The 23,778-nt window shown below is 37.7% G+C and overlaps 2 protein-coding genes and 1 long non-coding RNA gene across 4 annotated transcripts in view; 2 read left to right on the top strand and 1 right to left on the bottom strand.

The window, feature by feature from the left end:
- The window catches only part of LOC139457043 (uncharacterized), a 96,004-nt gene that overhangs the window by 49,168 nt on the left and 23,058 nt on the right, over positions 1-23,778 (top strand). The window lies entirely within an intron of this gene.
- LOC139457984 (uncharacterized) overlaps positions 1-23,778 on the top strand; it is a 38,364-nt gene that overhangs the window by 12,595 nt on the left and 1,991 nt on the right. The window contains exon 3 of the mRNA XM_071239313.1: positions 23,073-23,399. Coding sequence (XP_071095414.1) covers positions 23,073-23,399 — 327 coding nt within the window. The remainder of the gene's footprint in view (positions 1-23,072; positions 23,400-23,778) is intronic.
- Positions 12,815-15,960, bottom strand: LOC139457563 (uncharacterized). Of its 2 annotated transcripts, none has more exons than XR_011652600.1 (4): positions 15,736-15,960; positions 15,207-15,265; positions 13,982-14,060; positions 12,815-13,076 (listed from the first exon to the last, which is right to left on the bottom strand). It is a non-coding gene; the product is annotated as an uncharacterized lncRNA (long non-coding RNA). The 2 variants fall into 2 exon arrangements; XR_011652601.1 differs by having other exon boundaries at positions 13,989-14,060.

The raw sequence follows: 23,778 nt of genomic DNA, 5'->3' as shown, positions 1-23,778 counted from the left end.
AGCAAATAATGGATATAATTATCATTATACCACTCGCATGTTATCAGAAATGAGCGGGCCACTGTATACTTGATAATGCCTTCATATTGCTTGACGATGAGCCATTATCACGCCCGTTGTTAGGTGACGTCATGAGTGCAATAGTGATGTCATGTGGTTTGTTCTATGACGTTTCCATATTTGTATATTTGTATATTTTTCAGTGACATTGGTTGTGTGTTGATAACAGTAAATGTTTCAAAATCGATATTGTTGTATATTTGTATTTGATAACAAATTCTATCTATTTTAGCTGTTATAACGGTAATGCTATTTTTCAGGGCAATATCATTGGCAGAAGCCCTTGTTCTCCTTCGTCGGGCAGTTAATGGAAGAGCTCGGGCAATGATAATGCCCTGAAAATCATGAGTTGATGAAAGAACATCTGGGAAAACCCTGGATTAAGATAGACCAACGGCTATACATTCAAACATAGCCTAATCAGTATAATTAAAACTATACAATAGTATGTATGAAATTCCTTTAAAATAGAAAGGGTGCAATGTTGTCAGTTCTTCTATGTTTACATTAGTTGCATAGGTAAAAGAAGAATTGTTTTGTTACTGTAAACACGAGGACGAACTAGGTCACATAACAGTCTTCTCCACTGAAGGCAAATAGTTGTGTAAACAAACCTACGAGGAAGGCAGTCCTCTGTATCCACGGGTTAACATAAACACACAAGCACGTTTGTTATTGAAGGTAACCTAGGCCCGTCTCTGTAGTTTTGATAGGCTATGAAGTGGAGAAACATATAAGCTCTATTTACATCGTGTGGGCTTCATTTCACGTGTAACCATGCCTGCTGACGGATGGAAAGCATATTTGTCTAGTATTTATTTGAATCCCAAACACCCAGCCTCCTTTTCTGGGCCTGCTAAGTTGTATCACATTGTGAAAAAGGAGGGGAAATTTGATATTAGTTTGCATGACATAAAGAAGTGGTTGACATCCCAAGATGCCTTTTCGCTTCAGCGACCTTTAAGATACAAGTTCAAGCGGAACAGAGTGGTGGCTTCAGGCCTCAATGCTCGATGGGATATTGACTTGGCTGATGTATCTAATATAGCCTCGGACAATGACGGTGTGAAATACTTACTCATAGCTATAAATGTATTTACACGTTTTCTATGGGTTGAGCCCCTTAAAAATAAAACACCGGATGCGGTCATTAAGGCCTTGAAGAAGATATTTTCCCGCGCTACCCTGCCACAAATTATACGATCAGACAAAGGTCGAGAATTTGAAAATAAGAAAATGAGGTCTTATTTAAGAAACAAGGGCATCACTTACTATGCCACACAGAATGAAACCAAGGCTTCTTATGCCGAGAGAGTGATACGGACCCTCAAGACCACGATGTACAGATATTTCACCTACAAACAAACGTATCATTATTTGGATATTTTACAAGACCTCGTCCGGGATTATAACCACAGACCTCACAGATCATTGAATGAAAGATCACCCTCAAATATTAATCAAACGAATGAAGCTCTGGTATGGAAAGAACAATACATTGACACTTTGACGAGACCAGTCAAATCGAAAGCTGAAATCAAAAAGAAGTCCATGAAGAAACCCTTTAAATTTAAAGTGGGCGATCAAGTGAGACTCTCTCATTTGAGACATACATTTCAAAGAGACTATCAAGAAAAATGGACTGAGGAAATCTTTATTATCAGAAGAAGGTTCTATCGTGATGGTATGCCTATCTATCTGTTGAAAGATATGGCTGATGATCCGGTTCAAGGCAGTTTCTATGCAAATGAACTACAGAGAGTAGACAAGCCCGCAGACACAGTGTGGAGAGTGGAGAAAGTTTTGAAGAAAAGGAAGCGAGCTGGCGTAAAAGAGGTGTTTGTGAAATGGATGGGTTATCCCAAAAAGTTTAACAGTTGGATCCCAGAAACTGATCTTCAGAGTATATAAGGGTCTTCCTCTTATTCCAGTGTCAGTTGCATTTCTATCGTCATGGAGTCCACATCGTGTCCTGATTGTGGGAGACAGTTCTCTAGAAATGATAATATGCATAGACATAGGAGACAGATGCATTCATATCCTCCTCCTCCTCCGGGAACCTCACCTCCTCCTCCTCCTCCTCTGGGAACCTCACCTCCTCCTCCTCCTCCTCCTCCTCCTCCTCCCACGTCTCCCCCTCCTCCACCTCCTCCAGCACTAAAAGAACAGTTCTACTTTACCATTCCATCCAAAACTGTGGTGGTGGGTCCAAGTGGAAGTGGCAAGACTATGTTTGTGTACAACATTTTACTACAGAATCGCATCCAACCTGTACCCAATAACATTATCTGGTGTTATATGGAGTGGCAGCCTCTGTATCAGATAATCAGTGAACAGTTACCCTATGTGACGTTTGTGAAGGGGATTCCTTACAACCTGCACGAGGATAACTATCTGGATGCACGGAATAACAACATGATTGTACTGGATGACCTCATGTCAGAGGCTAAAGATGATAAACGCATCTCCCAACTGTTCACCCGAACCTCTCACCATAAGAATGTCATTATTTTCTTACTGTTACAAAATCTGTTTCCCAGAGGTAAGGAGTCACGTGACATTGCTTTGAATTCTCATTACGTGACACTGTTTAATTCCCCTGTGGACAGACATCAAGTCAACTTGTTTGCCAGGCGCATCTATCCAAACAATGCTGTTCAGTTTATGTCTGTGTATAAAGAAGCTGTTGAAAAACCCTATGGCAATCTGACAATCGACTTGCGTCCTACTACCTTGGAATCAGGAAGACTACAACCTAATGTACTTGAAACAGTCATCACCCCACGGCCAATAAAAGAGGAGCAGGCTGTCAATCAGTATCATTTGAAGCCAGACACCAGAAGAAATCACATCTCAGAAGTAGCCGCTCCAGTGGACAGTGAATCAGAGGACGACACTAGTGATACAACCATGCCTTCCTGTGACGAGTGTGGTATTGTGTTTGAAAATAATCATGACCTTCAGCGTCATGTCAGATCATGGTGCCCTGAGAATGGAGGGGGACCCCTGAGGAAACGAGTTAAAATGGAGACAGCTGATGAAAGCGATGTTCTACAGCCTACAATGACCTCTAAATTCAGTGATGCTGATAAAGAGTGGGAGGTGAAAGGCTTAGAATACATGTGGAAACACACTCTAAAGCACTGTCAAGATGATGTCTTTAAGAAAAAAGAGGAGTATGAAGATCAGGGGAAAAGTGAGAGATGGATTGAAAACAAGCTCAAGAAATGCTGGGAAGCTAACTTTCTAGATCGTATGGCAACAGCTATCCGATATGTGAGTTACTTTGGATATGGACCCCTCTTCAAGCCTATCCTGGAGAAAGTGAGAGCTATGGATCCCGATATTGATTCCAAAGGATTGTCTGCTAAAATCAACAAGTGGATGAAACCTGTTGTCAAAGACATTCTGTCTCATGTAGATCTTTCTGAGGCTGAAGATCTAGAGCGTGAACAGTCAGATGTTGATGATGATGATGACACAGACACTGAATAATCACTCCATGTACATTTTTACTGTTATTGTCTTAATGTTTGATTTTTGTGTTTTAATGAAATAAACCGTGTGTTAACAGTTTTACATTTCTGTCTGTTTTTCATTGGTAATTACGTCAATCCTTGTGGTGAAACTGATACAGAATAGCTGTAGGATTATCATTGCAGTAAGAAATTCCCTCAGCAAGTGTTCAACAACAACAAAAATAACAGAGCATCGACGTTTAATGTGTGTATTTATTCACATATAAGTCATTCAAAGGTGATACAACTGTACAACAAGCAACATAATGTTTTAATCACATAAAGTCCATAGACCCTCAGTACATTAAACGTTACCTTCCCCAGTTGCAATAAAACTATGTACTGTATCAACATTGCTGTGAATGCTGTTACTGGGGGAAATGGTTCAGGTATTTACACTCGGTATTTACAACTGTGAAGTGACTGAATAATACCTCATAACAAATACATATGAAAGTTTAATTACATATGACATGCATACAGATGTAGATAAAATATAGGAAACATTTTACCAGGGATCGTTATATACAAACATACAATACAAGAACACTGAAGGCATGAAATGGTTCTTATGTAGTTAAAACACTTTACACATTGGTAGAAGGAATTTTATAGTGTCCATGAGCTAACGTATGAATCTTATCTTTCAAAACAAATCTTTTATCATCATAAGGGCTTAAATTGATTTTGTTTATACTGACAGTGTGGAGTTGATGGTTTTGACTCTGAATTTGATTCATGTTGTGTCTGTTGTTTTTGACAATTTAGACACAACATGAATCAAATTCAGAGTCAAAACCATCAACTCCACACTGTCAGTATAAACAAAATCAATTTAAGCCCTTATGATGATAAAAGATTTGTTTTGAAAGATAAGATTCATACGTTAGCTCATGGACACTATAAAATTCCTTCTACCAATGTGTAAAGTGTTTTAACTACATAAGAACCATTTCATGCCTTCAGTGTTCTTGTATTGTATGTTTGTATATAACGATCCCTGGTAAAATGTTTCCTATATTTTATCTACATCTGTATGCATGTCATATGTAATTAAACTTTCATATGTATTTGTTATGAGGTATTATTCAGTCACCTCACAGTTGTAAATACCGAGTGTAAATACCTGAACCATTTCCCCCAGTAACAGCATTCACAGCAATGTTGATACAGTACATAGTTTTATTGCAACTGGGGAAGGTAACGTTTAATGTACTGAGGGTCTATGGACTTTATGTGATTAAAACATTATGTTGCTTGTTGTACAGTTGTATCACCTTTGAATGACTTATATGTGAATAAATACACACATTAAACGTCGATGCTCTGTTATTTTTGTTGTTGTTGAACACTTGCTGAGGGAATTTCTTACTGCAATGATAATCCTACAGCTATTCTGTATCAGTTTCACCACAAGGATTGACGTAATTACCAATGAAAAACAGACAGAAATGTAAAACTGTTAACACACGGTTTATTTCATTAAAACACAAAAATCAAACATTAAGACAATAACAGTAAAAATGTACATGGAGTGATTATTCAGTGTCTGTGTCATCATCATCATCAACATCTGACTGTTCACGCTCTAGATCTTCAGCCTCAGAAAGATCTACATGAGACAGAATGTCTTTGACAACAGGTTTAATCCACTTGTTGATTTTAGCAGACAATCCTTTGGAATCAATATCGGGATCCATAGCTCTCACTTTCTCCAGGATAGGCTTGAAGAGGGGTCCATATCCAAAGTAACTCACATATCGGATAGCTGTTGCCATACGATCTAGAAAGTTAGCTTCCCAGCATTTCTTGAGCTTGTTTTCAATCCATCTCTCACTTTTCCCCTGATCTTCATACTCCTCTTTTTTCTTAAAGACATCATCTTGACAGTGCTTTAGAGTGTGTTTCCACATGTATTCTAAGCCTTTCACCTCCCACTCTTTATCAGCATCACTGAATTTAGAGGTCATTGTAGGCTGTAGAACATCGCTTTCATCAGCTGTCTCCATTTTAACTCGTTTCCTCAGGGGTCCCCCTCCATTCTCAGGGCACCATGATCTGACATGACGCTGAAGGTCATGATTATTTTCAAACACAATACCACACTCGTCACAGGAAGGCATGGTTGTATCACTAGTGTCGTCCTCTGATTCACTGTCCACTGGAGCGGCTACTTCTGAGATGTGATTTCTTCTGGTGTCTGGCTTCAAATGATACTGATTGACAGCCTGCTCCTCTTTTATTGGCCGTGGGGTGATGACTGTTTCAAGTACATTAGGTTGTAGTCTTCCTGATTCCAAGGTAGTAGGACGCAAGTCGATTGTCAGATTGCCATAGGGTTTTTCAACAGCTTCTTTATACACAGACATAAACTGAACAGCATTGTTTGGATAGATGCGCCTGGCAAACAAGTTGACTTGATGTCTGTCCACAGGGGAATTAAACAGTGTCACGTAATGAGAATTCAAAGCAATGTCACGTGACTCCTTACCTCTGGGAAACAGATTTTGTAACAGTAAGAAAATAGTGACATTCTTATGGTGAGAGGTTCGGGTGAACAGTTGGGAGATGCGTTTATCATCTTTAGCCTCTGACATGAGGTCATCCAGTACAATCATGTTGTTATTCCGTGCATCCAGATAGTTATCCTCGTGCAGGTTGTAAGGAATCCCCTTCACAAACGTCACATAGGGTAACTGTTCACTGATTATCTGATACAGAGGCTGCCACTCCATATAACACCAGATAATGTTATTGGGTACAGGTTGGATGCGATTCTGTAGTAAAATGTTGTACACAAACATAGTCTTGCCACTTCCACTTGGACCCACCACCACAGTATTGGATGGAATGGTAAAGTAGAACTGTTCTTTTAGTGCTGGAGGAGGTGGAGGAGGGGGAGACGTGGGAGGAGGAGGAGGAGGAGGAGGAGGAGGAGGTGAGGTTCCCAGAGGAGGAGGAGGAGGAGGTGAGGTTCCCGGAGGAGGAGGAGGATATGAATGCATCTGTCTCCTATGTCTATGCATATTATCATTTCTAGAGAACTGTCTCCCACAATCAGGACACGATGTGGACTCCATGACGATAGAAATGCAACTGACACTGGAATAAGAGGAAGACCCTTATATACTCTGAAGATCAGTTTCTGGGATCCAACTGTTAAACTTTTTGGGATAACCCATCCATTTCACAAACACCTCTTTTACGCCAGCTCGCTTCCTTTTCTTCAAAACTTTCTCCACTCTCCACACTGTGTCTGCGGGCTTGTCTACTCTCTGTAGTTCATTTGCATAGAAACTGCCTTGAACCGGATCATCAGCCATATCTTTCAACAGATAGATAGGCATACCATCACGATAGAACCTTCTTCTGATAATAAAGATTTCCTCAGTCCATTTTTCTTGATAGTCTCTTTGAAATGTATGTCTCAAATGAGAGAGTCTCACTTGATCGCCCACTTTAAATTCAAAGGGTTTCTTCATGGACTTCTTTTTGATTTCAGCTTTCGATTTGACTGGTCTCGTCAAAGTGTCAATGTATTGTTCTTTCCATACCAGAGCTTCATTCGTTTGATTAATATTTGAGGGTGATCTTTCATTCAATGATCTGTGATGTCTGTGGTTATAATCCCGGACGAGGTCTTGTAAAATATCCAAATAATGATACGTTTGTTTGTAGGTGAAATATCTGTACATCGTGGTCTTGAGGGTCCGTATCACTCTCTCGGCATAAGAAGCCTTGGTTTCATTCTGTGTGGCATAGTAAGTGATGCCCTTGTTTCTTAAATAAGACCTCATTTTCTTATTTTCAAATTCTCGACCTTTGTCTGATCGTATAATTTGTGGCAGGGTAGCGCGGGAAAATATCTTCTTCAAGGCCTTAATGACCGCATCCGGTGTTTATTTTTAAGGGGCTCAACCCATAGAAAACGTGTAAATACATTTATAGCTATGAGTAAGTATTTCACACCGTCATTGTCCGAGGCTATATTAGATACATCAGCCAAGTCAATATCCCATCGAGCATTGAGGCCTGAAGCCACCACTCTGTTCCGCTTGAACTTGTATCTTAAAGGTCGCTGAAGCGAAAAGGCATCTTGGGATGTCAACCACTTCTTTATGTCATGCAAACTAATATCAAATTTCCCCTCCTTTTTCACAATGTGATACAACTTAGCAGGCCCAGAAAAGGAGGCTGGGTGTTTGGGATTCAAATAAATACTAGACAAATATGCTTTCCATCCGTCAGCAGGCATGGTTACACGTGAAATGAAGCCCACACGATGTAAATAGAGCTTATATGTTTCTCCACTTCATAGCCTATCAAAACTACAGAGACGGGCCTAGGTTACCTTCAATAACAAACGTGCTTGTGTGTTTATGTTAACCCGTGGATACAGAGGACTGCCTTCCTCGTAGGTTTGTTTACACAACTATTTGCCTTCAGTGGAGAAGACTGTTATGTGACCTAGTTCGTCCTCGTGTTTACAGTAACAAAACAATTCTTCTTTTACCTATGCAACTAATGTAAACATAGAAGAACTGACAACATTGCACCCTTTCTATTTTAAAGGAATTTCATACATACTATTGTATAGTTTTAATTATACTGATTAGGCTATGTTTGAATGTATAGCCGTTGGTCTATCTTAAGCCAGGGTTTTCCCAGATTGCAACACAACCTGTAATGTACTACGCTGGTAAGCTATTTTTAGCGTGACGTCATTCTTATACCTCCGTGCTTGGGGTCAATGGGTGCGATCCTGGGGCAGAACGCCCAATGTTCTTTCATCAATGAGTGATAAAACCATCATGATTCGGTGCCGTGTTGGCGCATTAAGAATATGTGTTATATACAACAAAGGCCCAAGTGGTTGTTTCCTAAACGGTAATTAAAAATAAAAAAGGTATTCAAGCATTTAACATACATAAGCCATACAATTATTTTAATAAGTTACATCACATAAATACATCGTTAAAAAGTGTGAGAACCCCAGTTTTAATGCAAACTAATGCACATTGTAATTATGACGAAATACGGTAATAAAAAAACACAACATCTGTGACGTCATTCTATTGTTTGAGAATTGACAGTTGATTGTGTTCTCTGCCGCTGTTGCACGTGCTCCGTCGCGAGCAGATCTTTGCGCTGCCTTGTTTGTGGTTCTTAAGAATGTTTCGTCAAAGTGTAAAAGCAGAGATGTGTTTTAAGTTGAGGGAATATCCTCGTTACTCTCCATTCCTTAAAAAAAAATCATTTGGCCGCGGCACCAACATGTTTAAGGAATCGAGAGTTACACGGGCATTGCTCTCCACATAATGTCAGGAATTTGTAACGTATGGAACACTACAAAGGCAATACTTCCACTGAGCAGAAGATTGGGTCCCCTGATACAAGGCGATGTAGATCTTAGGAATTTTATAATTTTATGAGGAAGTTCACTTAAACATGTAAAATGATTACAAACACTATTGAAATGTTATGTAGGACATTATATTTTGTATCAGCTTTAACATATATCGTTCTGTGTATTACCGGAATTTGAATGTGATTCTACTTTGTCACAATATCAGGATAAAAGTCGACAAAATGCGTGAAGATCCGGGTTAGAATAGATATTCAGTATTGTTATAAGTTTTGTTACAACATACAAAGCAAATATTCCGTATACAATAATATTAGTGCAACACCCTATGCCTCATATGAATTTCATATTGTGTTGGTTCCAGTAAACCGGGTTTCCAAAATGGTTTAAGATAGGGTTTATATTCGCATTTGGGAATACACTTAGAACTTGCAAGCATAAGGCTTTTACTTACATGGTCGCTGCATGTTTTAACAGGTTCAGGCCAACAATATAGATCACAGTTGTGAATTAATTAAGATGGGTATTATATTCACATGATTGTGGCGACAGACATGGCCATAAATACAGGTAAAGATGTTAGATAGATCTCAGATATGTTTGCGTAACCCTATCTGACGAGAGATATTGGCCCTTAACTCCCCGAATCAGCTTCATCTGATTTATTCAAAATCAGGTTGACCAAAATCTCCAAAATGGATAAATACGAAACATGGGATGTGATCTGATATGCTATGAGACTATGTATCTGCTTTACAACATGGAGATCGGTAACATGCTATTTTTTTTATCAACGACGGTACCAGAATAAAGTAAGTCATACTCTTTGTAATGATATCCTTAGATGTACATGTATGACATGGGGCATCAGTTGAGGTGTCGTTTTCTAAACTTTGATACGTTAACGTTGTCTTGATGTTTATTATGACCACTGTTATTTGTAGTAATGACGTGTGTTTATATTGTTATAATGTGATTTCCATACTTAAAAGCAGAGGTGAACCCAGAAATCGGTTCACACAGAATTAAACTGTTGAATAAATGAATAACCAAACATATCTAGCAATGATCAATAAATTATATTGAAACATACGGTTTTAGGTTTATGGTGAAAACGAACAATGTGGGAGGCTACGTAAGTAGTAACACTTGACAGTTTTACAAGTATAACAATGTTGCTGACAAATACTAAATATATACTGACGACAGTTTCCACTGAAATTACCTTTACATAACAACATATGTCAAAACATCTGCAAGTTGTGTACAAATACATATCTGATTATCTAGTTTTTTAAGGCTGTGAATTGTGAATTTACTGTGGAGTAAATATTAAGAAGGCAAGTTGACAACCTCAGCTGCCTGTGAGGCGGTAGAAGGTAACAGTCACTTGCTATATAATTCTTTATAGGCATATTGCGAAGTCAATTGTCAAAGCAGACGCATGTGCTACATGTGCATGTGCTTCAGTGTGGGGCAGGACCAAATCCTTAGAAACTCTCACGCTGCCGAACACGGTCGTCCATCGAAGAACTCTCCACAACTAACCTTGCATTACTCCATGTGATAAGTGACCTCTGCGTTGTACACAAGGTCAGATGTCACTGTACACGATCAGGTCACACAATGACACAAGGCTTGGTAGATAAACTATGATATACGAATCGCGGTATCAATGTGACAATACTATTTTTAGAAATTGGAACGTGTCCCGTTAGTTTGTAATAATCCCTTTTTTAACAATTTATATATTTTTCAACAACATCCATTCCCGAACAAAATCACTGTATCCTTTCAAAAATTGTAAAACATTTTCAATGTTGTCCAAATTCCATGCTGCTGCTGTTGTGATGAACAACAAATAAGGGTCAGACCATTTAAATAGTTATCCAAAATAGACAACAGGCTATTGAAAAAAAATGCTTGCACAAAAATTACATTATTGCAAGGTGTTATGCTTTGCATTCGGCGTTATGAGGCAAAATGTTGTTACAATTACATGAAAGGATCTCTGGAAATCAATGATAACACCAAATATGCATGTCCTGTTTTACCGGTAGGACCAATCACTCTTACAATTTGCATTTTAATCACCTTATAAATGAAAACTATTGTACTACCACAGCAAAAAAAGTGTAGGTTTCCGTCTTCCGGAAACCTTCCGGAAACCTTCCGGATACCTTCCCATTTTGGATCCGGCCCGGATACCTTCCGGAAACCTTCCGGAAACCTTCCAAAAAAAATGTCAAAATTTGGGGGGTGCATTTTGTTCACTTAAGTGTGAAACACATAAAAAAATTAACTTGAAAATACCAAGCAATTTGAAGGTTGTTGAAGGCATCTGGAAGGTTTCCGGAAGGTTTCCGGAAGGTTTCCGGAAGGTATCCGGATGCAAATTTTCTTCATGACTTGCTTCTGGTAAATAATGTTAGCCTGTGCATTACAGATACCTGTTGTAATATTCTGTGTTATTTTAATGGTAAATATCCTCCTAAAACATTTTTGGAGAAGAAAATTGTTCAATTTCATATTTTGTCCTTTTCGGATGTTAATGGTATTTAATGAACAAACATCAGTTCTTGTATAATAACATCCTTAAATTTCATGTCCAGACTTCCAGTTTGTATTGAGAAAAAGAAAAAGTCATTGACAATGTGCTCACTTGGGCCTTTGGTCCTAGTGAGATGATAATAAGACTATTTGTAACGGTACATGTACTTGTTATATTCAAAATACTAACTTCATTGAAATTTGCCTCACCCTAGTTTTATGGTACTACAGTAAGCTCTTCCTCAGTTACTGTGAATTATTTTATTAAAAGGGATTGACAGTTAATTTGACACTGGAGTTGTAACCACTGCACATATATGTGTATTCAAATAATATAACAACGATGTGCTTAATACTTCACAAATATCTCCAGAAATAGGCATTTTAGTTATAATTGCAGAAATACTTTATGAATGACCCCTTCACTGTTGCCTTGATCTTACACTTCAACCCCTCATGAATTATCACTTTTGAGTGTGAATTTGACCTTCAATATCAGTGATAAATATTTCAAAAACATTTCAAAGAGCTATCCAGCACATAAACCAAATATGCAGTCCTTTGGTAGAATTCAACATATCATTGACCAAAATATGGAAGTAATGTAACCAGTATATGTATAAGAGTTACTAAAACTTCTGTAGAAAAGGCAATTTAAGGGAAAATGTAGTATATATAGATCACACACGACCTTTTTCCAACTTCGACTCCTGCCCAAAGGAAGAGTTAGACCACAAACAAACTTTTTGTCTGGTTGTGACTTTAACCTTTGACATAACAGATCAATGTGTCATCAGACGTTTTCAGAGCAAAGGAAACATGTGTTATTTATCTTGAGATGCCCAAGCAATGCATGGTTTCATAAGATAAGTGTGGCTATTAAACTGAGGCAAAATCATGAAACATTCCCATTTACACAGCTGGCAAATGAAACATAAGCAACAATCAAATTATCAATTTCTTTTATTCATATGCCTATAGTATATCGCACATTGAACAGTGTCCACATGATGGTTCCTGATGCAGAATGCAATTTCATCCTATTCTTCAATACTCATAACAGAGTGTGATAACTGTTCGCTTGACAGTACCTACGGATTATGTTCACCAGTTCAGATAACTTACTTTCCCTCAATCCTCCTTTTCTTTCTATATTGCCATGGATGAACAGGAACCAGGATGAGGGGATACCAGTTAGACCCTATCTCTGCTGCATTGTGTTAGTAGAATTGTGAACTTTCCATTTGGTGTTTGGGTCCACATTTAAAGACAATAAGTCCCATTTATCATTCCTTTCAAGTGTTTACAAGAATTTCCTGAATGTCCTGGATGAATTCCACTCCAGCTTGGCATTGGTTGGTCTTCTCACATTAGCCAGACCAGCCTTTGTGTGTCCCAGTACCATTTGGCATACAATTTCTCGGTCGGCCTCCATTGAAATAACAGGACCCTCATCATCGCTGTCTGCAAATCACCTCTGATATCTGAAGGGGTGCAGCCTCTGTTTAGGACTCCCTTGTCTGGTCCTTCCAGACTGTCAACCTGGAGTACTCATCCAGGGATCTCAAGCAGGACTTCAGTTTCTGCAGCATTATGTAAAAAGATTTTAGCAATCAAAAAGAATTGTTGCCACATGTACTTACAGATAGAAGGCAGCAAAATCACTTAAGTTGTCATATGTGAGTCTTGTTATATGCTAAACATTTAAGATAATCACATCTCAAATCTCAACCAGACAAACCAGTGACTAATGTTATGAACTCGGTCCAGACAAACCGATGATAACTATTATGGACAATATCCCACATCACTGTGGTATGATTACATGTGATCAATGAGCCTACTCAATCACAACCTTATCTATTAATTAGGCTTGGAATGCTGGGAATCCTTTTAAGAGATGTCATTTAGTGATTGTTTCAACTCATCAACATGGAAAAATATATATTCACAATCCTTGTCATATAGCCAAACTTTTGCTGGATGCAGTGTTAAATAAATGATTTGGCTTTAACACTGCTTTGAACAGTATTCCAGATATATCACCCCATGTTAGTTTGATGTGGGAAGAAAGTCTTAAGTGATGCAGGTCTTTGATGAATCCCACGAGTATGTGTATAATGCTGACAAACCTAGCAACATAATCGGGGAGAACCACTGACTGACTGAGTATGGTTTTACGCCGCTTTTAGCAATATTCCAGCAATATCACGGCGGGGGACACCAGAAATGGGCTTCACACATTGTACCCATGTCGGGAATCGAACCCGGGTCTTCGGCGTGACGAGCGAACGCTTTAACCCGGGGAAAACCAGGATTTGAACCCATGACTATAGGTTTCTGCTAAGCCCAAGAGATGCAACTCTGCACAGAAAATTGTAGTGCCTTAGATAATAGGACATCCGTGCCTACAGCGATAAGGAACAAACTGAAGACATATTTGCAAAATAACCATATGAACCAAACAGAATAATTTCAAAATATTTACCACTCACTGTTGCTCTTCTATGGTCTTTCTTTGCATTGATGCTGCACGGATGACTGTCTCTTTTATTCATCCGGACATTCTACAAACATAAGTAGCATTCACATCACAGAAATGTCCAAACTGTACATGTTGTACATTTGATTCAAATGAAAAGACCCCGGGTGTGATTCCGACTTAGAACTACCCTAATCATAATAATTCATGTCAAACATTCAGAGATGACATTTATCCCCATATTTAACAAATGTTAAAACAATATTTTGACAACAAAGTCAGGGTCATTCAACACATACATTACATAGGAAATAACTTGTTCGACAATGCAGAGAGATCCTCACCGAGGTGAATATCATTCCATGAATTATTGCCACATTTTCTTGAAATGCAGATTAATGCAATGCAGTATTTACTTTTATTTCTAGGCTATTTGTTTGGCTTTTCCATGGCACTGTTTTGACAGAGATCTAACCTTGATATGACACTTTGTTCAGAAATGATATAAATAAGAGAATACTTTATTATTCCAGAGAAAATTTGGGTTACATTGTAAAAGCACAGAGAAACAAGTATAAGATTCATGATTTAAGTTAAATACACTCGACCCGTGAAGATTCCGGGGTAGACTAGGTCTTCAGCAACCCATGCTTGCCGTAAAAGGCCATTATGCTTGTCGTAAAAGACGACTAACGGGATTGGGTGGTCAGACTCTCTGACTTGGTTGATGCATGTCATTGATCTAAATTCCGTGGCTCGATGCTCATGATATGAATCACTGGGTTTTCTGGTCCAGACTCGATTATTTACAGACCGTCGTCATATAGCTGAGTGCGGTGTTAAACAACAAACCAACCTAAATACACTCATACATACACACACAAACACAACATCCAAACACCAGGGTTAGAAATTGGCACTAATCATTTTGACATTTTAAAGGTTTTGCTATATGCTATCATTTTAGGACTAGTGGACTGAAAGTGTTAGTTTCTACCGCTGCAAACACTAATCAACTAATGAATTGAGTGGTCAGACTAGGTTGTCATCATACTCTGAGGGCATGGATCTTGGCTGAAAATAACAATCACTAGATTGCCTGGTCCATGTTCAATTATTTACAGGCTGCCATCACAGAGCTGGACTATTGTGAGTGTGATGTTTCACATTACATTGAAATATACCATGATGAATACATGTATTTGTATTTATCACAAACAAAAATACTCACTCAATACTTGGTATCCTCCCTGAGGATGTCTGTGAACCTGCCCAGAAACCCTGAACATGCTGAAACAGAAAACAACTAACTTGTCTTTATCCTTTCAATGTTTCAGTGTGAATTTGTTAAAGATTGATAAGCTGTCATTATTCATTGTAATCTATATCTCACTTTCAGGTGGTTCAGGTGGCAACACATGATTGGAATTGAATGCCACGTTTTGTTTGACATGCACTTTGCCAGATTTATACCCTTGGTAACTAACCCTCATCATCAAATCCCAGCGTTATGTTGAGAATAAGGACACGACCCTTAAAAGTCCTGCACCTGTAGCTCTTATGCAATCCCAAATAGAAATACCATGTCACAACAAACACTTGATCATAATAACAAAGGGTTTCCGAAAACAACAAAACTAAAAGGCCCTTGATGTTTACAGTAGTAACATGGAGATCAGGAAAATATCTAAATCAATCCATTTCATAAGATCTCTGTATAGAAATCATGGAACATTATGTCTCGAAGCCCTGCTACGTACCTGGCATCTGCAAGCTGCTCTTCCTTCCTTCGGCTGTCAATCGAGTTTTCGAAATACTTGACGTCCTCGTTGTGGATGGCTCAGGTGGATTTCGACCGGGATTTCCGAGTTAGAGGTGATTGAGAACAATGTATCGATACACGAGGTAAGCATATCGCAATCAAGCATCACGGTGTACATCGATTACACGAGGTTTGAGTGTTTGTTTACATTTGTGTTCCAAAATGGCGCCCTCGGCCATACAGGGAATTATGGGTAGACTTGCTTGTCCCGGAATAACACGAGTTGGTCACGAATGACGAGCGGTCATTTCTGCAGCAGTTACGGAAAGAGACGAGGTTGGCCGATTACAGTTCATACAGGCCATATTGGGAGCCGCGGGGATTTCGACAGTGTGTATTAGGAAGTATACCTATGTGGTGTATGGAATATGCGTTTGCCTACCATGCCAGGCAGTGTGACAAGGGATATCCCAGCGGATGTAATATTCCTACAGCAGAAATGTTTCACAACCTCGATTGCAGGGAGCTGAAGATGTGACATATTCAGACAGAGACCATAATACATAGACTGTTATATGGTCTCTGATTCAGGTAAGGAATATGTTAATAATATTGATCACGTATTAAAGTTCTTTATCTTCTGTAAGCCACTTATTCTGTTTTACATATGTTAGTAAATGTGTGATTTAATTTTTGTAGGATAAGCAATCTACCTAACTTATGTTAATCCTTGCTAATGTATATGATGTAGAAATATGTTTGCTTATTTATATTCCTTTATCTAGATACTCTATAGTGACTCATTTTTTTAGTTCATACCGTACCGACTAAACTTACTTTTGCAGGTGTGAATATTCAAGAACAAATTAAATGACAGGAGTTTTGCAACAGTGAACATTGTGAAGTGGAAGATAAGACATTTGAAAGGTATGGATATTTTCACTTGAACTTGTTGAAGAATACCGTGATGACAAGTTTATTATGCTGGGAATTTTGGCGGTGGGGTAGCCTAGTGGTTGAAGTGCTGAAGACCAAGGTTCGATTCTTGTCATGGGTACAATGTGTGAAGTCTATGTCAGGTGTCCCTTGCCGTGGTATTGCTAAAAACAGCATAAAACCATACCCACTCATTTGGGGATTCCGGGTTGGAATTGGTCCCCATCAACCTATGCTAGTTGTAAGAGAGGGTTATACTATAAAGGGAAATAGTACCTCGCCTACTATTGCCTGGTGAAAACAGCACCTTGTTATTTTTTTTACCTTGGGTCTGAATATGCCCGAATACATGAAATTAAACTTGCATGGTCACTTGTAAACACAAATAACTGAGAAATGTTCAAAAAGGTTTACATTAAAAAATAGCATCTACTTGCCGACTCTGATTTGGAGATGCAACTAAACTTATTGTGAAAATATAATATGCTTTGATTTCTTTGAAGTAAAATAAATGCAATTAAACTTGCAAACACAAATAATTGTTAAATGTTAGTCACCTAAAAATAGTTTACATTAGAAATTAGCCTCTGCTCAAATTTACTCATGATTCTGATTGGGAGGTGCAACTAAACTTATCATTGAAAGATCACATGCTTTGAAGTTTTAAGTAGCTTTACTCAGATTAGCTCAATGTCAAGCTGAACCTGAGTCTGGCGAAAATGTCAAGAAACTGGACAACAGGTATACTATATATGTCATATTTATTTTAGTAAGTAGGAAATAAATAGTTATTTTATAGAAATTTCATTTATATATATTTCGGCCAGGAATCAACATGTCTCTCCAGATAACAGACAACAATTAGTAGCCCTTTTTGCCAAATCAAGGTGCTGTTTTCGTTGGAGAAATCAGTGACATTTTGCTGAGGTGCCGTTTTAGCCTCACCCATAAGAGATAACCTAATAGATCAGGTGATAGGCTCGGTGACCTGGTTCATGGCATCTGACAGTGACCATCTAACAGTGTGGATTGATGTTCACAATATCAATCACTGGATTGTCTAGAATTTTGGGCCTACCTTTAGAATACAGTACCTAACTTTTCAAACAGGTCACAGTACCCTGTGATGTAATTCGTAGTATTCTGTTGCCTGACACACTGGCAAAACAATGCCTTGTGATGTCAGGGGTCATTGGATGTGCATATATATGCTCTTTTCAGTGGTCTATCGTCTCCACACGCTATGTTGTTGCATGAGTTTAAATTATTTGTTTACTAAATATTGTTTTAAACATTTATATGTGAACTGGATGGGTAAACAAGCAAAAACTTATTTGAATACCGCTCCAGAATTAGAATACAATATGATATGACAAAAGTACAGTCAAGGAATACAATTATATACATGTTCTTATTATAGAAACTACGTTGTCGGCGCTGTCAGGTCGCATTTTTAGTAGTAATAGTGTACTGCAATATACGGCAAGGAATAGTATTATAAATTTAAGATGCTATGTACAATCACAAAACCTATTGGATAGCTGAATGTAGTCTTCTACTGATTTAAGAATTTCTAAGTTTATTTTTGACGTCCTTTCAGGATTACCTAATAGAATTGAATTAAGATCATATCCCTTAACATAATAGTACATATTCGTCTTAAATCATTGTAATTTGGACATATGAGAAAGAAGTGAAGTGCATCTTCAGTGTGATGGCCACAGCTACATGCAGGATTATCTTATAAATATTGCCTGCGGATGCACATTTTATAACAAGTGCTTGTTTATTTTCTATATACTTTTATTTCATTTTTTACTTATTACAGTGGTTAAAATGATTATAAATATAAATTGAAACTAATAATGTGCAATAAGCGGGTTATAGCTGAAATGACACCTTAGCAAAACAGCACTGACTGGCGAAATACTCGCCGAAAGCGAAAACGGCGATTATTACTTGACGAAAATGACACCTTATTTTTTTTTTACCTTGGTAAAATGAATGAAATTAAACTAGGATTGATAACTTGCAAAGACCAATAATTGTGAAATGTTAAAACAAGTTTACAATAGAAATTAGCCTCTACTCCAACTTATCCTATACCCGACTCAATTTATTGTGATAAAATGCTTTGAAGTGAAATATATGGAATTAAACACACGTCGTCTCATACAAACACAAATGCATGTAGCTGTTAAACGTTGAAACAAGTTTACCTTCGAAATTAGTCCCCTACTCCAATTTACTCACCGACTCTGATTGGCAGACACAGCTCACTTGTTGTGAATGTATTTTTCACTTTAAAGTTTAAAGTACTCAATGTCAAGCTGAAACTGTATTTAAGAATCCTAACATGGTGCAATTTTTCACAATGGCCTTTTGATGTGTCATTTGAACATGTTGAAAGGTTTTACAAGGGATATTTGTAACCCAATACTTTCCGTTACGGGCGACAATGCTCGTTTAAAGAGTTGACTAACACCATCAGGTGGCGATCAGACTCAGTGACTTGGTTGATGCATGTCATTGATTCCAATTGTGTGGGTCGATACTCATGATGTCAATCACTGGACTGTCTGGTCCAGACTCGATTATTTACATATAGCCGGAATATTGCTTGAGTGCGGCATAAAACAGAAAACCAAATCATAAGTGTGGGATGAATGATTTGAAATTAGCAAGTTTAATGTGACCTTCAATCACTACAACCTGATCTGAGTCTTGAAAAGATATGACTTTGATTCATTGAAAATTTGCATCATGATAGTTTCAACTGTAGATACAGTTAATCTGTTTGTTGTACAGTTTCTGTATATCAATATATATGTTGTTCAAATAAGCTTTGCCTCTTCACCAACCCTATTCCTCTTTTGGAATAAATAGTGTCTAATAATTCAAACACCATCACCATCATCCTAGTGAACACAACAAAGAAATGCACATCAAAAACGTCATTATTATTATTTCTGATCTCTGATAAATTAGAAAAAAACTGTTATCCAGCAAGATACATTTCCTTGGTCCCAAGAAGCATGTTACATAGTAAACTGACTCGATAAGCTGTATAGCAGTTGTAAAGGCACAACTGACTAAGCCGTCACTACTCAATTAAGTAATTAACAGACAATTGCAAGTACTAATACCCACCCGACACTAATTGCCCTGTTAATCCCTAGTCCACAATGAGTTGACATTGAGTTCATTTTGCTAATTAGCTGTTTTTAGAGTAGCAAGGTAATAAACATCAAAGGTGGGGCAGGCTTTGATCATGTGTTCTGTAGAAGAGATGGTGTCACTTGTTTTATGTTTATTTAGGATTAGCTACATCCCTTGATGCCACCAAGGCAGCCCTTGAGATTATCAGACAGTTTGGCTAGACACAAACTGATGTCTCCCTTGTAGCACACTATGTGTCAGACACAGACTTTGACCACTCTGTGCAGATGCATATCAATGCATAAAGAACATTAGGTAGATGATTCAACAATGCCACACAAGTCAAAGTTGGGTTTCACTGTATTTAGAAACAGACGATGGATCCAAAACTTTATAACAGAAATTATGATTAATTTAAACTTTGCCAGGCCAATATTTTGGCAGATTTGCATGTTATTGTTAATCTTCATTTAGTTAATTTTCAAAAAAGATAGGATGAATGATAAAATATGATAATGAGTCATGAATATTTGAATTCAGATCAGAACAAACAGGGAGGGTCACCCCAAAAGGTGAGAGTCTCTAGGGGAGACTTTTGACAAAATGGACAATAAAATATAAAGTGCTTTGCATTTTCTTTCAGGGAGGGTTGTGTCAAAAATGAATGAGAACATACCGGTAATACATGACCGGCCCCTTTAATGTAATATACATAGTTTTTAGTTGATGGTTCAGGTTGTACTTTTCAGTTGAATTTCTTATCACTGTCTATGATGGACTACCAATTAACGGTAGATATTTAATATCCATAATAACTTAGATAAATGCTTCTACAGTCTCATCCTAATTTGTCAAAATTTGAATTTCAATATAGCTTCCATTAATGAATTAATGAATTTGGTGAGAATATCTATTGTCTGAATTCCTAATATACTTTCTTTTGTATTTGGTGTGCAAGGGTAGCCTAGTGGGTGAAACAGTCTCTGAAACCCGGGTTCAATTCACCACATGGGTACAATGTGTGAAGCCCATAGCTGGAATATTGCTAACAAGCTGCATGAAACTATACCAACTCACTCGCTCATTATGTTGTATTTTGAGATCACTTACATGACATGTGTTTTGATAATTATGAATAGCTGCATTTATGTATTTATGTATAAGAACCTATGTAACTTCGTTTTGCATAGTCTTGTTTACCCTTCCTTACATTTTGATGTAATGCAAACATTCAAGCAAAATTCAGGTGAACCTTGTGGTATTGTTTTAGAAGACCGGATACATTTTTGTATTTTCTGAACACTTTTCTGTTTGCAATGGCTTATTTACATGTTCAAAGATTGGTTAAATATCAGTTGCAAGATAAATTGTCAATACCTCACTGTTTGAGAAAACAACTTTAAACATTTGTAAATATGTGTGTGTTTCATAACTTTTGACTAACAAGTTTCTAAAGATGTTATGAAATGTTTCAGGTACCTGGATTTCACAATCTGACACCAGCTACATTTAAGAAGATCTTGCTCACACAATTCAGACAAGGGACTCGCCGGAAGATGAACAGTACTCCTGATAACAAGCAACAGATTCACCTCAGAAAGTGATGATTCTGAATGAATAATGCCACATCAGTGTGACTGTAGGTGGTTTTATTATGACACTAATGAAGTCTGAATGAATTTATGCCAAAGCACTGTGACTATGTCCAGGTTGTGTACACCGATGCTGACCATACAAATCTGAATGACTTTTGTGGTTTACTGCAGAAACATAATTGACTTTAGATATTCTTCTTCAATAAAATTCTTCTGAGATTTGACTAATTTGTTTATTTAGAAAACGGCATTGAAGCGTCTGTTCTGTAAGGCCTTGCAAACACCACTGGTTACTTTATGCTAGTTCCTCTTCTTGCTTGATCAAATTTCAATTTGTGATATGTACCAATGAAATGCCATATAATCAATAAATAAGATTTTTTTCCAAAAACATGATTTGTTTTGCTTCATTAGCATAAAGATATATAATACTGATCAGCCATAACATAGGTGCTGAACAAATATGAAATGTACTAATGCCCTGAATGTTTTCCTACTATAAATACTTAACAAAAGTTGTAGTTCCACCTTAGTAGACAAATGACATTGATATTTTTTCTGTACTTTATTTAGGTGTTTTCTATGGATGCCATTAGTCTTATGCACCAATTTGGGACAATTGTATTCTGTTTTATATTCCCATGAAACTACACTGTCCCGATATAACAAGTACTGATACCATTCCAAACTAATCTGTTAATCTCACCAGGGCCAAATGCCAAAGCACATAGCCAATGACTTTCCATTTTTTTCTGAGTGAGAATGCTGTTTTGCCACTTTTAGCAATATTGCAACAATACCATGGTGGCGGACACCAGCAATAAGCTTCACACATTGGACCCATGTCGCAAAACAACTTGTGAACAATGCATGCCCACATATCTCAGTTTGAGGAGGATATTTACCATTAAAATAACACAGAATATTACAACAGGTACCTGTAACTTTTTCTTTTTCTCAGTACAAACTGGAAGTCTGGACATGAAATTTAAGGATATCATTATACAAGAACTGATGTTTGTTCATTAAATACCATTAACATCCAAAAAGGACAAAATATGAAATTGAACAATTTTCTTCTCCAAAAATGTTTTAGGAGGATATTTACCATTAAAATAACACAGAATATTACAACAGGTATCTGTAATGCACAGGCTAACATTATTTACCAGAAGCAAGTCATGAAGAAAATTTGCATCCGGATACCTTCCGGAAACCTTCCGGAAACCTTCCAGATGCCTTCAACAACCTTCAAATTGCTTGGTATTTTCAAGTTAATTTTTTTATGTGTTTCACACTTAAGTGAACAAAATGCACCCCCCAAATTTTGACATTTTTTTTGGAAGGTTTCCGGAAGGTTTCCGGAAGGTATCCGGGCCGGATCCAAAATGGGAAGGTATCCTGAAGGTTTCCGGAAGGTTTCCGGAAGACGGAAACCTACACTTTTTTTGCTGTGTACATTTTGTCTTTACCAAATATGATAACATTAAGTGTGATTAGTTCGTAATCATCCTGTCCAGTAATGCCATTGACGCTTGTAGAATCATGGACGAATGAGAAAGGCTTCAGATGGTACGTGACAGCCAACACAGCTTTTGGATAACCCGTATATTAAACTTGAATGTAGATTATTTTGTTTCAGCAGGTACATTTTCACTGACGAGCTCACCATTAACACCAACCGATGGAGACCTCTTCACCTTGACCTGTAGTTTCTGTGATAATTCGGTAGCAAACGTTGGGTGGCAGCAGAACAACAAACTTAAGGTCGCTACTCAAAAGACCAATAATTGTAGTGTACAGGCACTAAATGGGGATGACATCATCAGCCGCATCAATGTGAGTTGCAATGGCACGATCCACAGTATAGCATTTAAATTTAACTCCTCCACAGACAAAGGATCGGCGTGGCAGTGCGGGAAACTTGTTAACGATACGAAGATATACCCGAGAAGCGACAACTATACAATAGGTGGGTATGGTAAAATCACTGGTTTGTACATCCTTAGCAATGAAATAAATTGTCACAAATGTAATCACCAATGGCCATAAATCATTTTAGTAACGGAACTATGCAATAATATCCAAAAGACATGACATTGGAAAATAACCTGTATTCTGCATCAGGATTCACATACATGTATTACAAATCATTGGCTGAATAAATTTATGTATTTGGAACGTTGGTCTATTTCGGCTTCACTGGTTATGTAATGCAGTGCATATATTATGTGGGTTCACTTCCAATTGTCAGACATTCCATTTGTCAGACGACTCAATCGTCAGACAGACCAGTCAAAACTTAATGTGACCAGTGTAACTGCCTGGTCTTACCTACCAATTACTGAGCT

This window comes from Haliotis cracherodii, unplaced genomic scaffold (assembly GCF_022045235.1).
Source record: "Haliotis cracherodii isolate W230 unplaced genomic scaffold, xgHalCrac1.p SCAF_12, whole genome shotgun sequence".
NCBI classification, from domain to species: Eukaryota; Metazoa; Mollusca; class Gastropoda; order Lepetellida; family Haliotidae; genus Haliotis; species Haliotis cracherodii.
The sequence above is the reverse complement of the archived record's forward strand: the minus strand, read 5'-3'. Positions and strand labels throughout refer to the sequence as shown.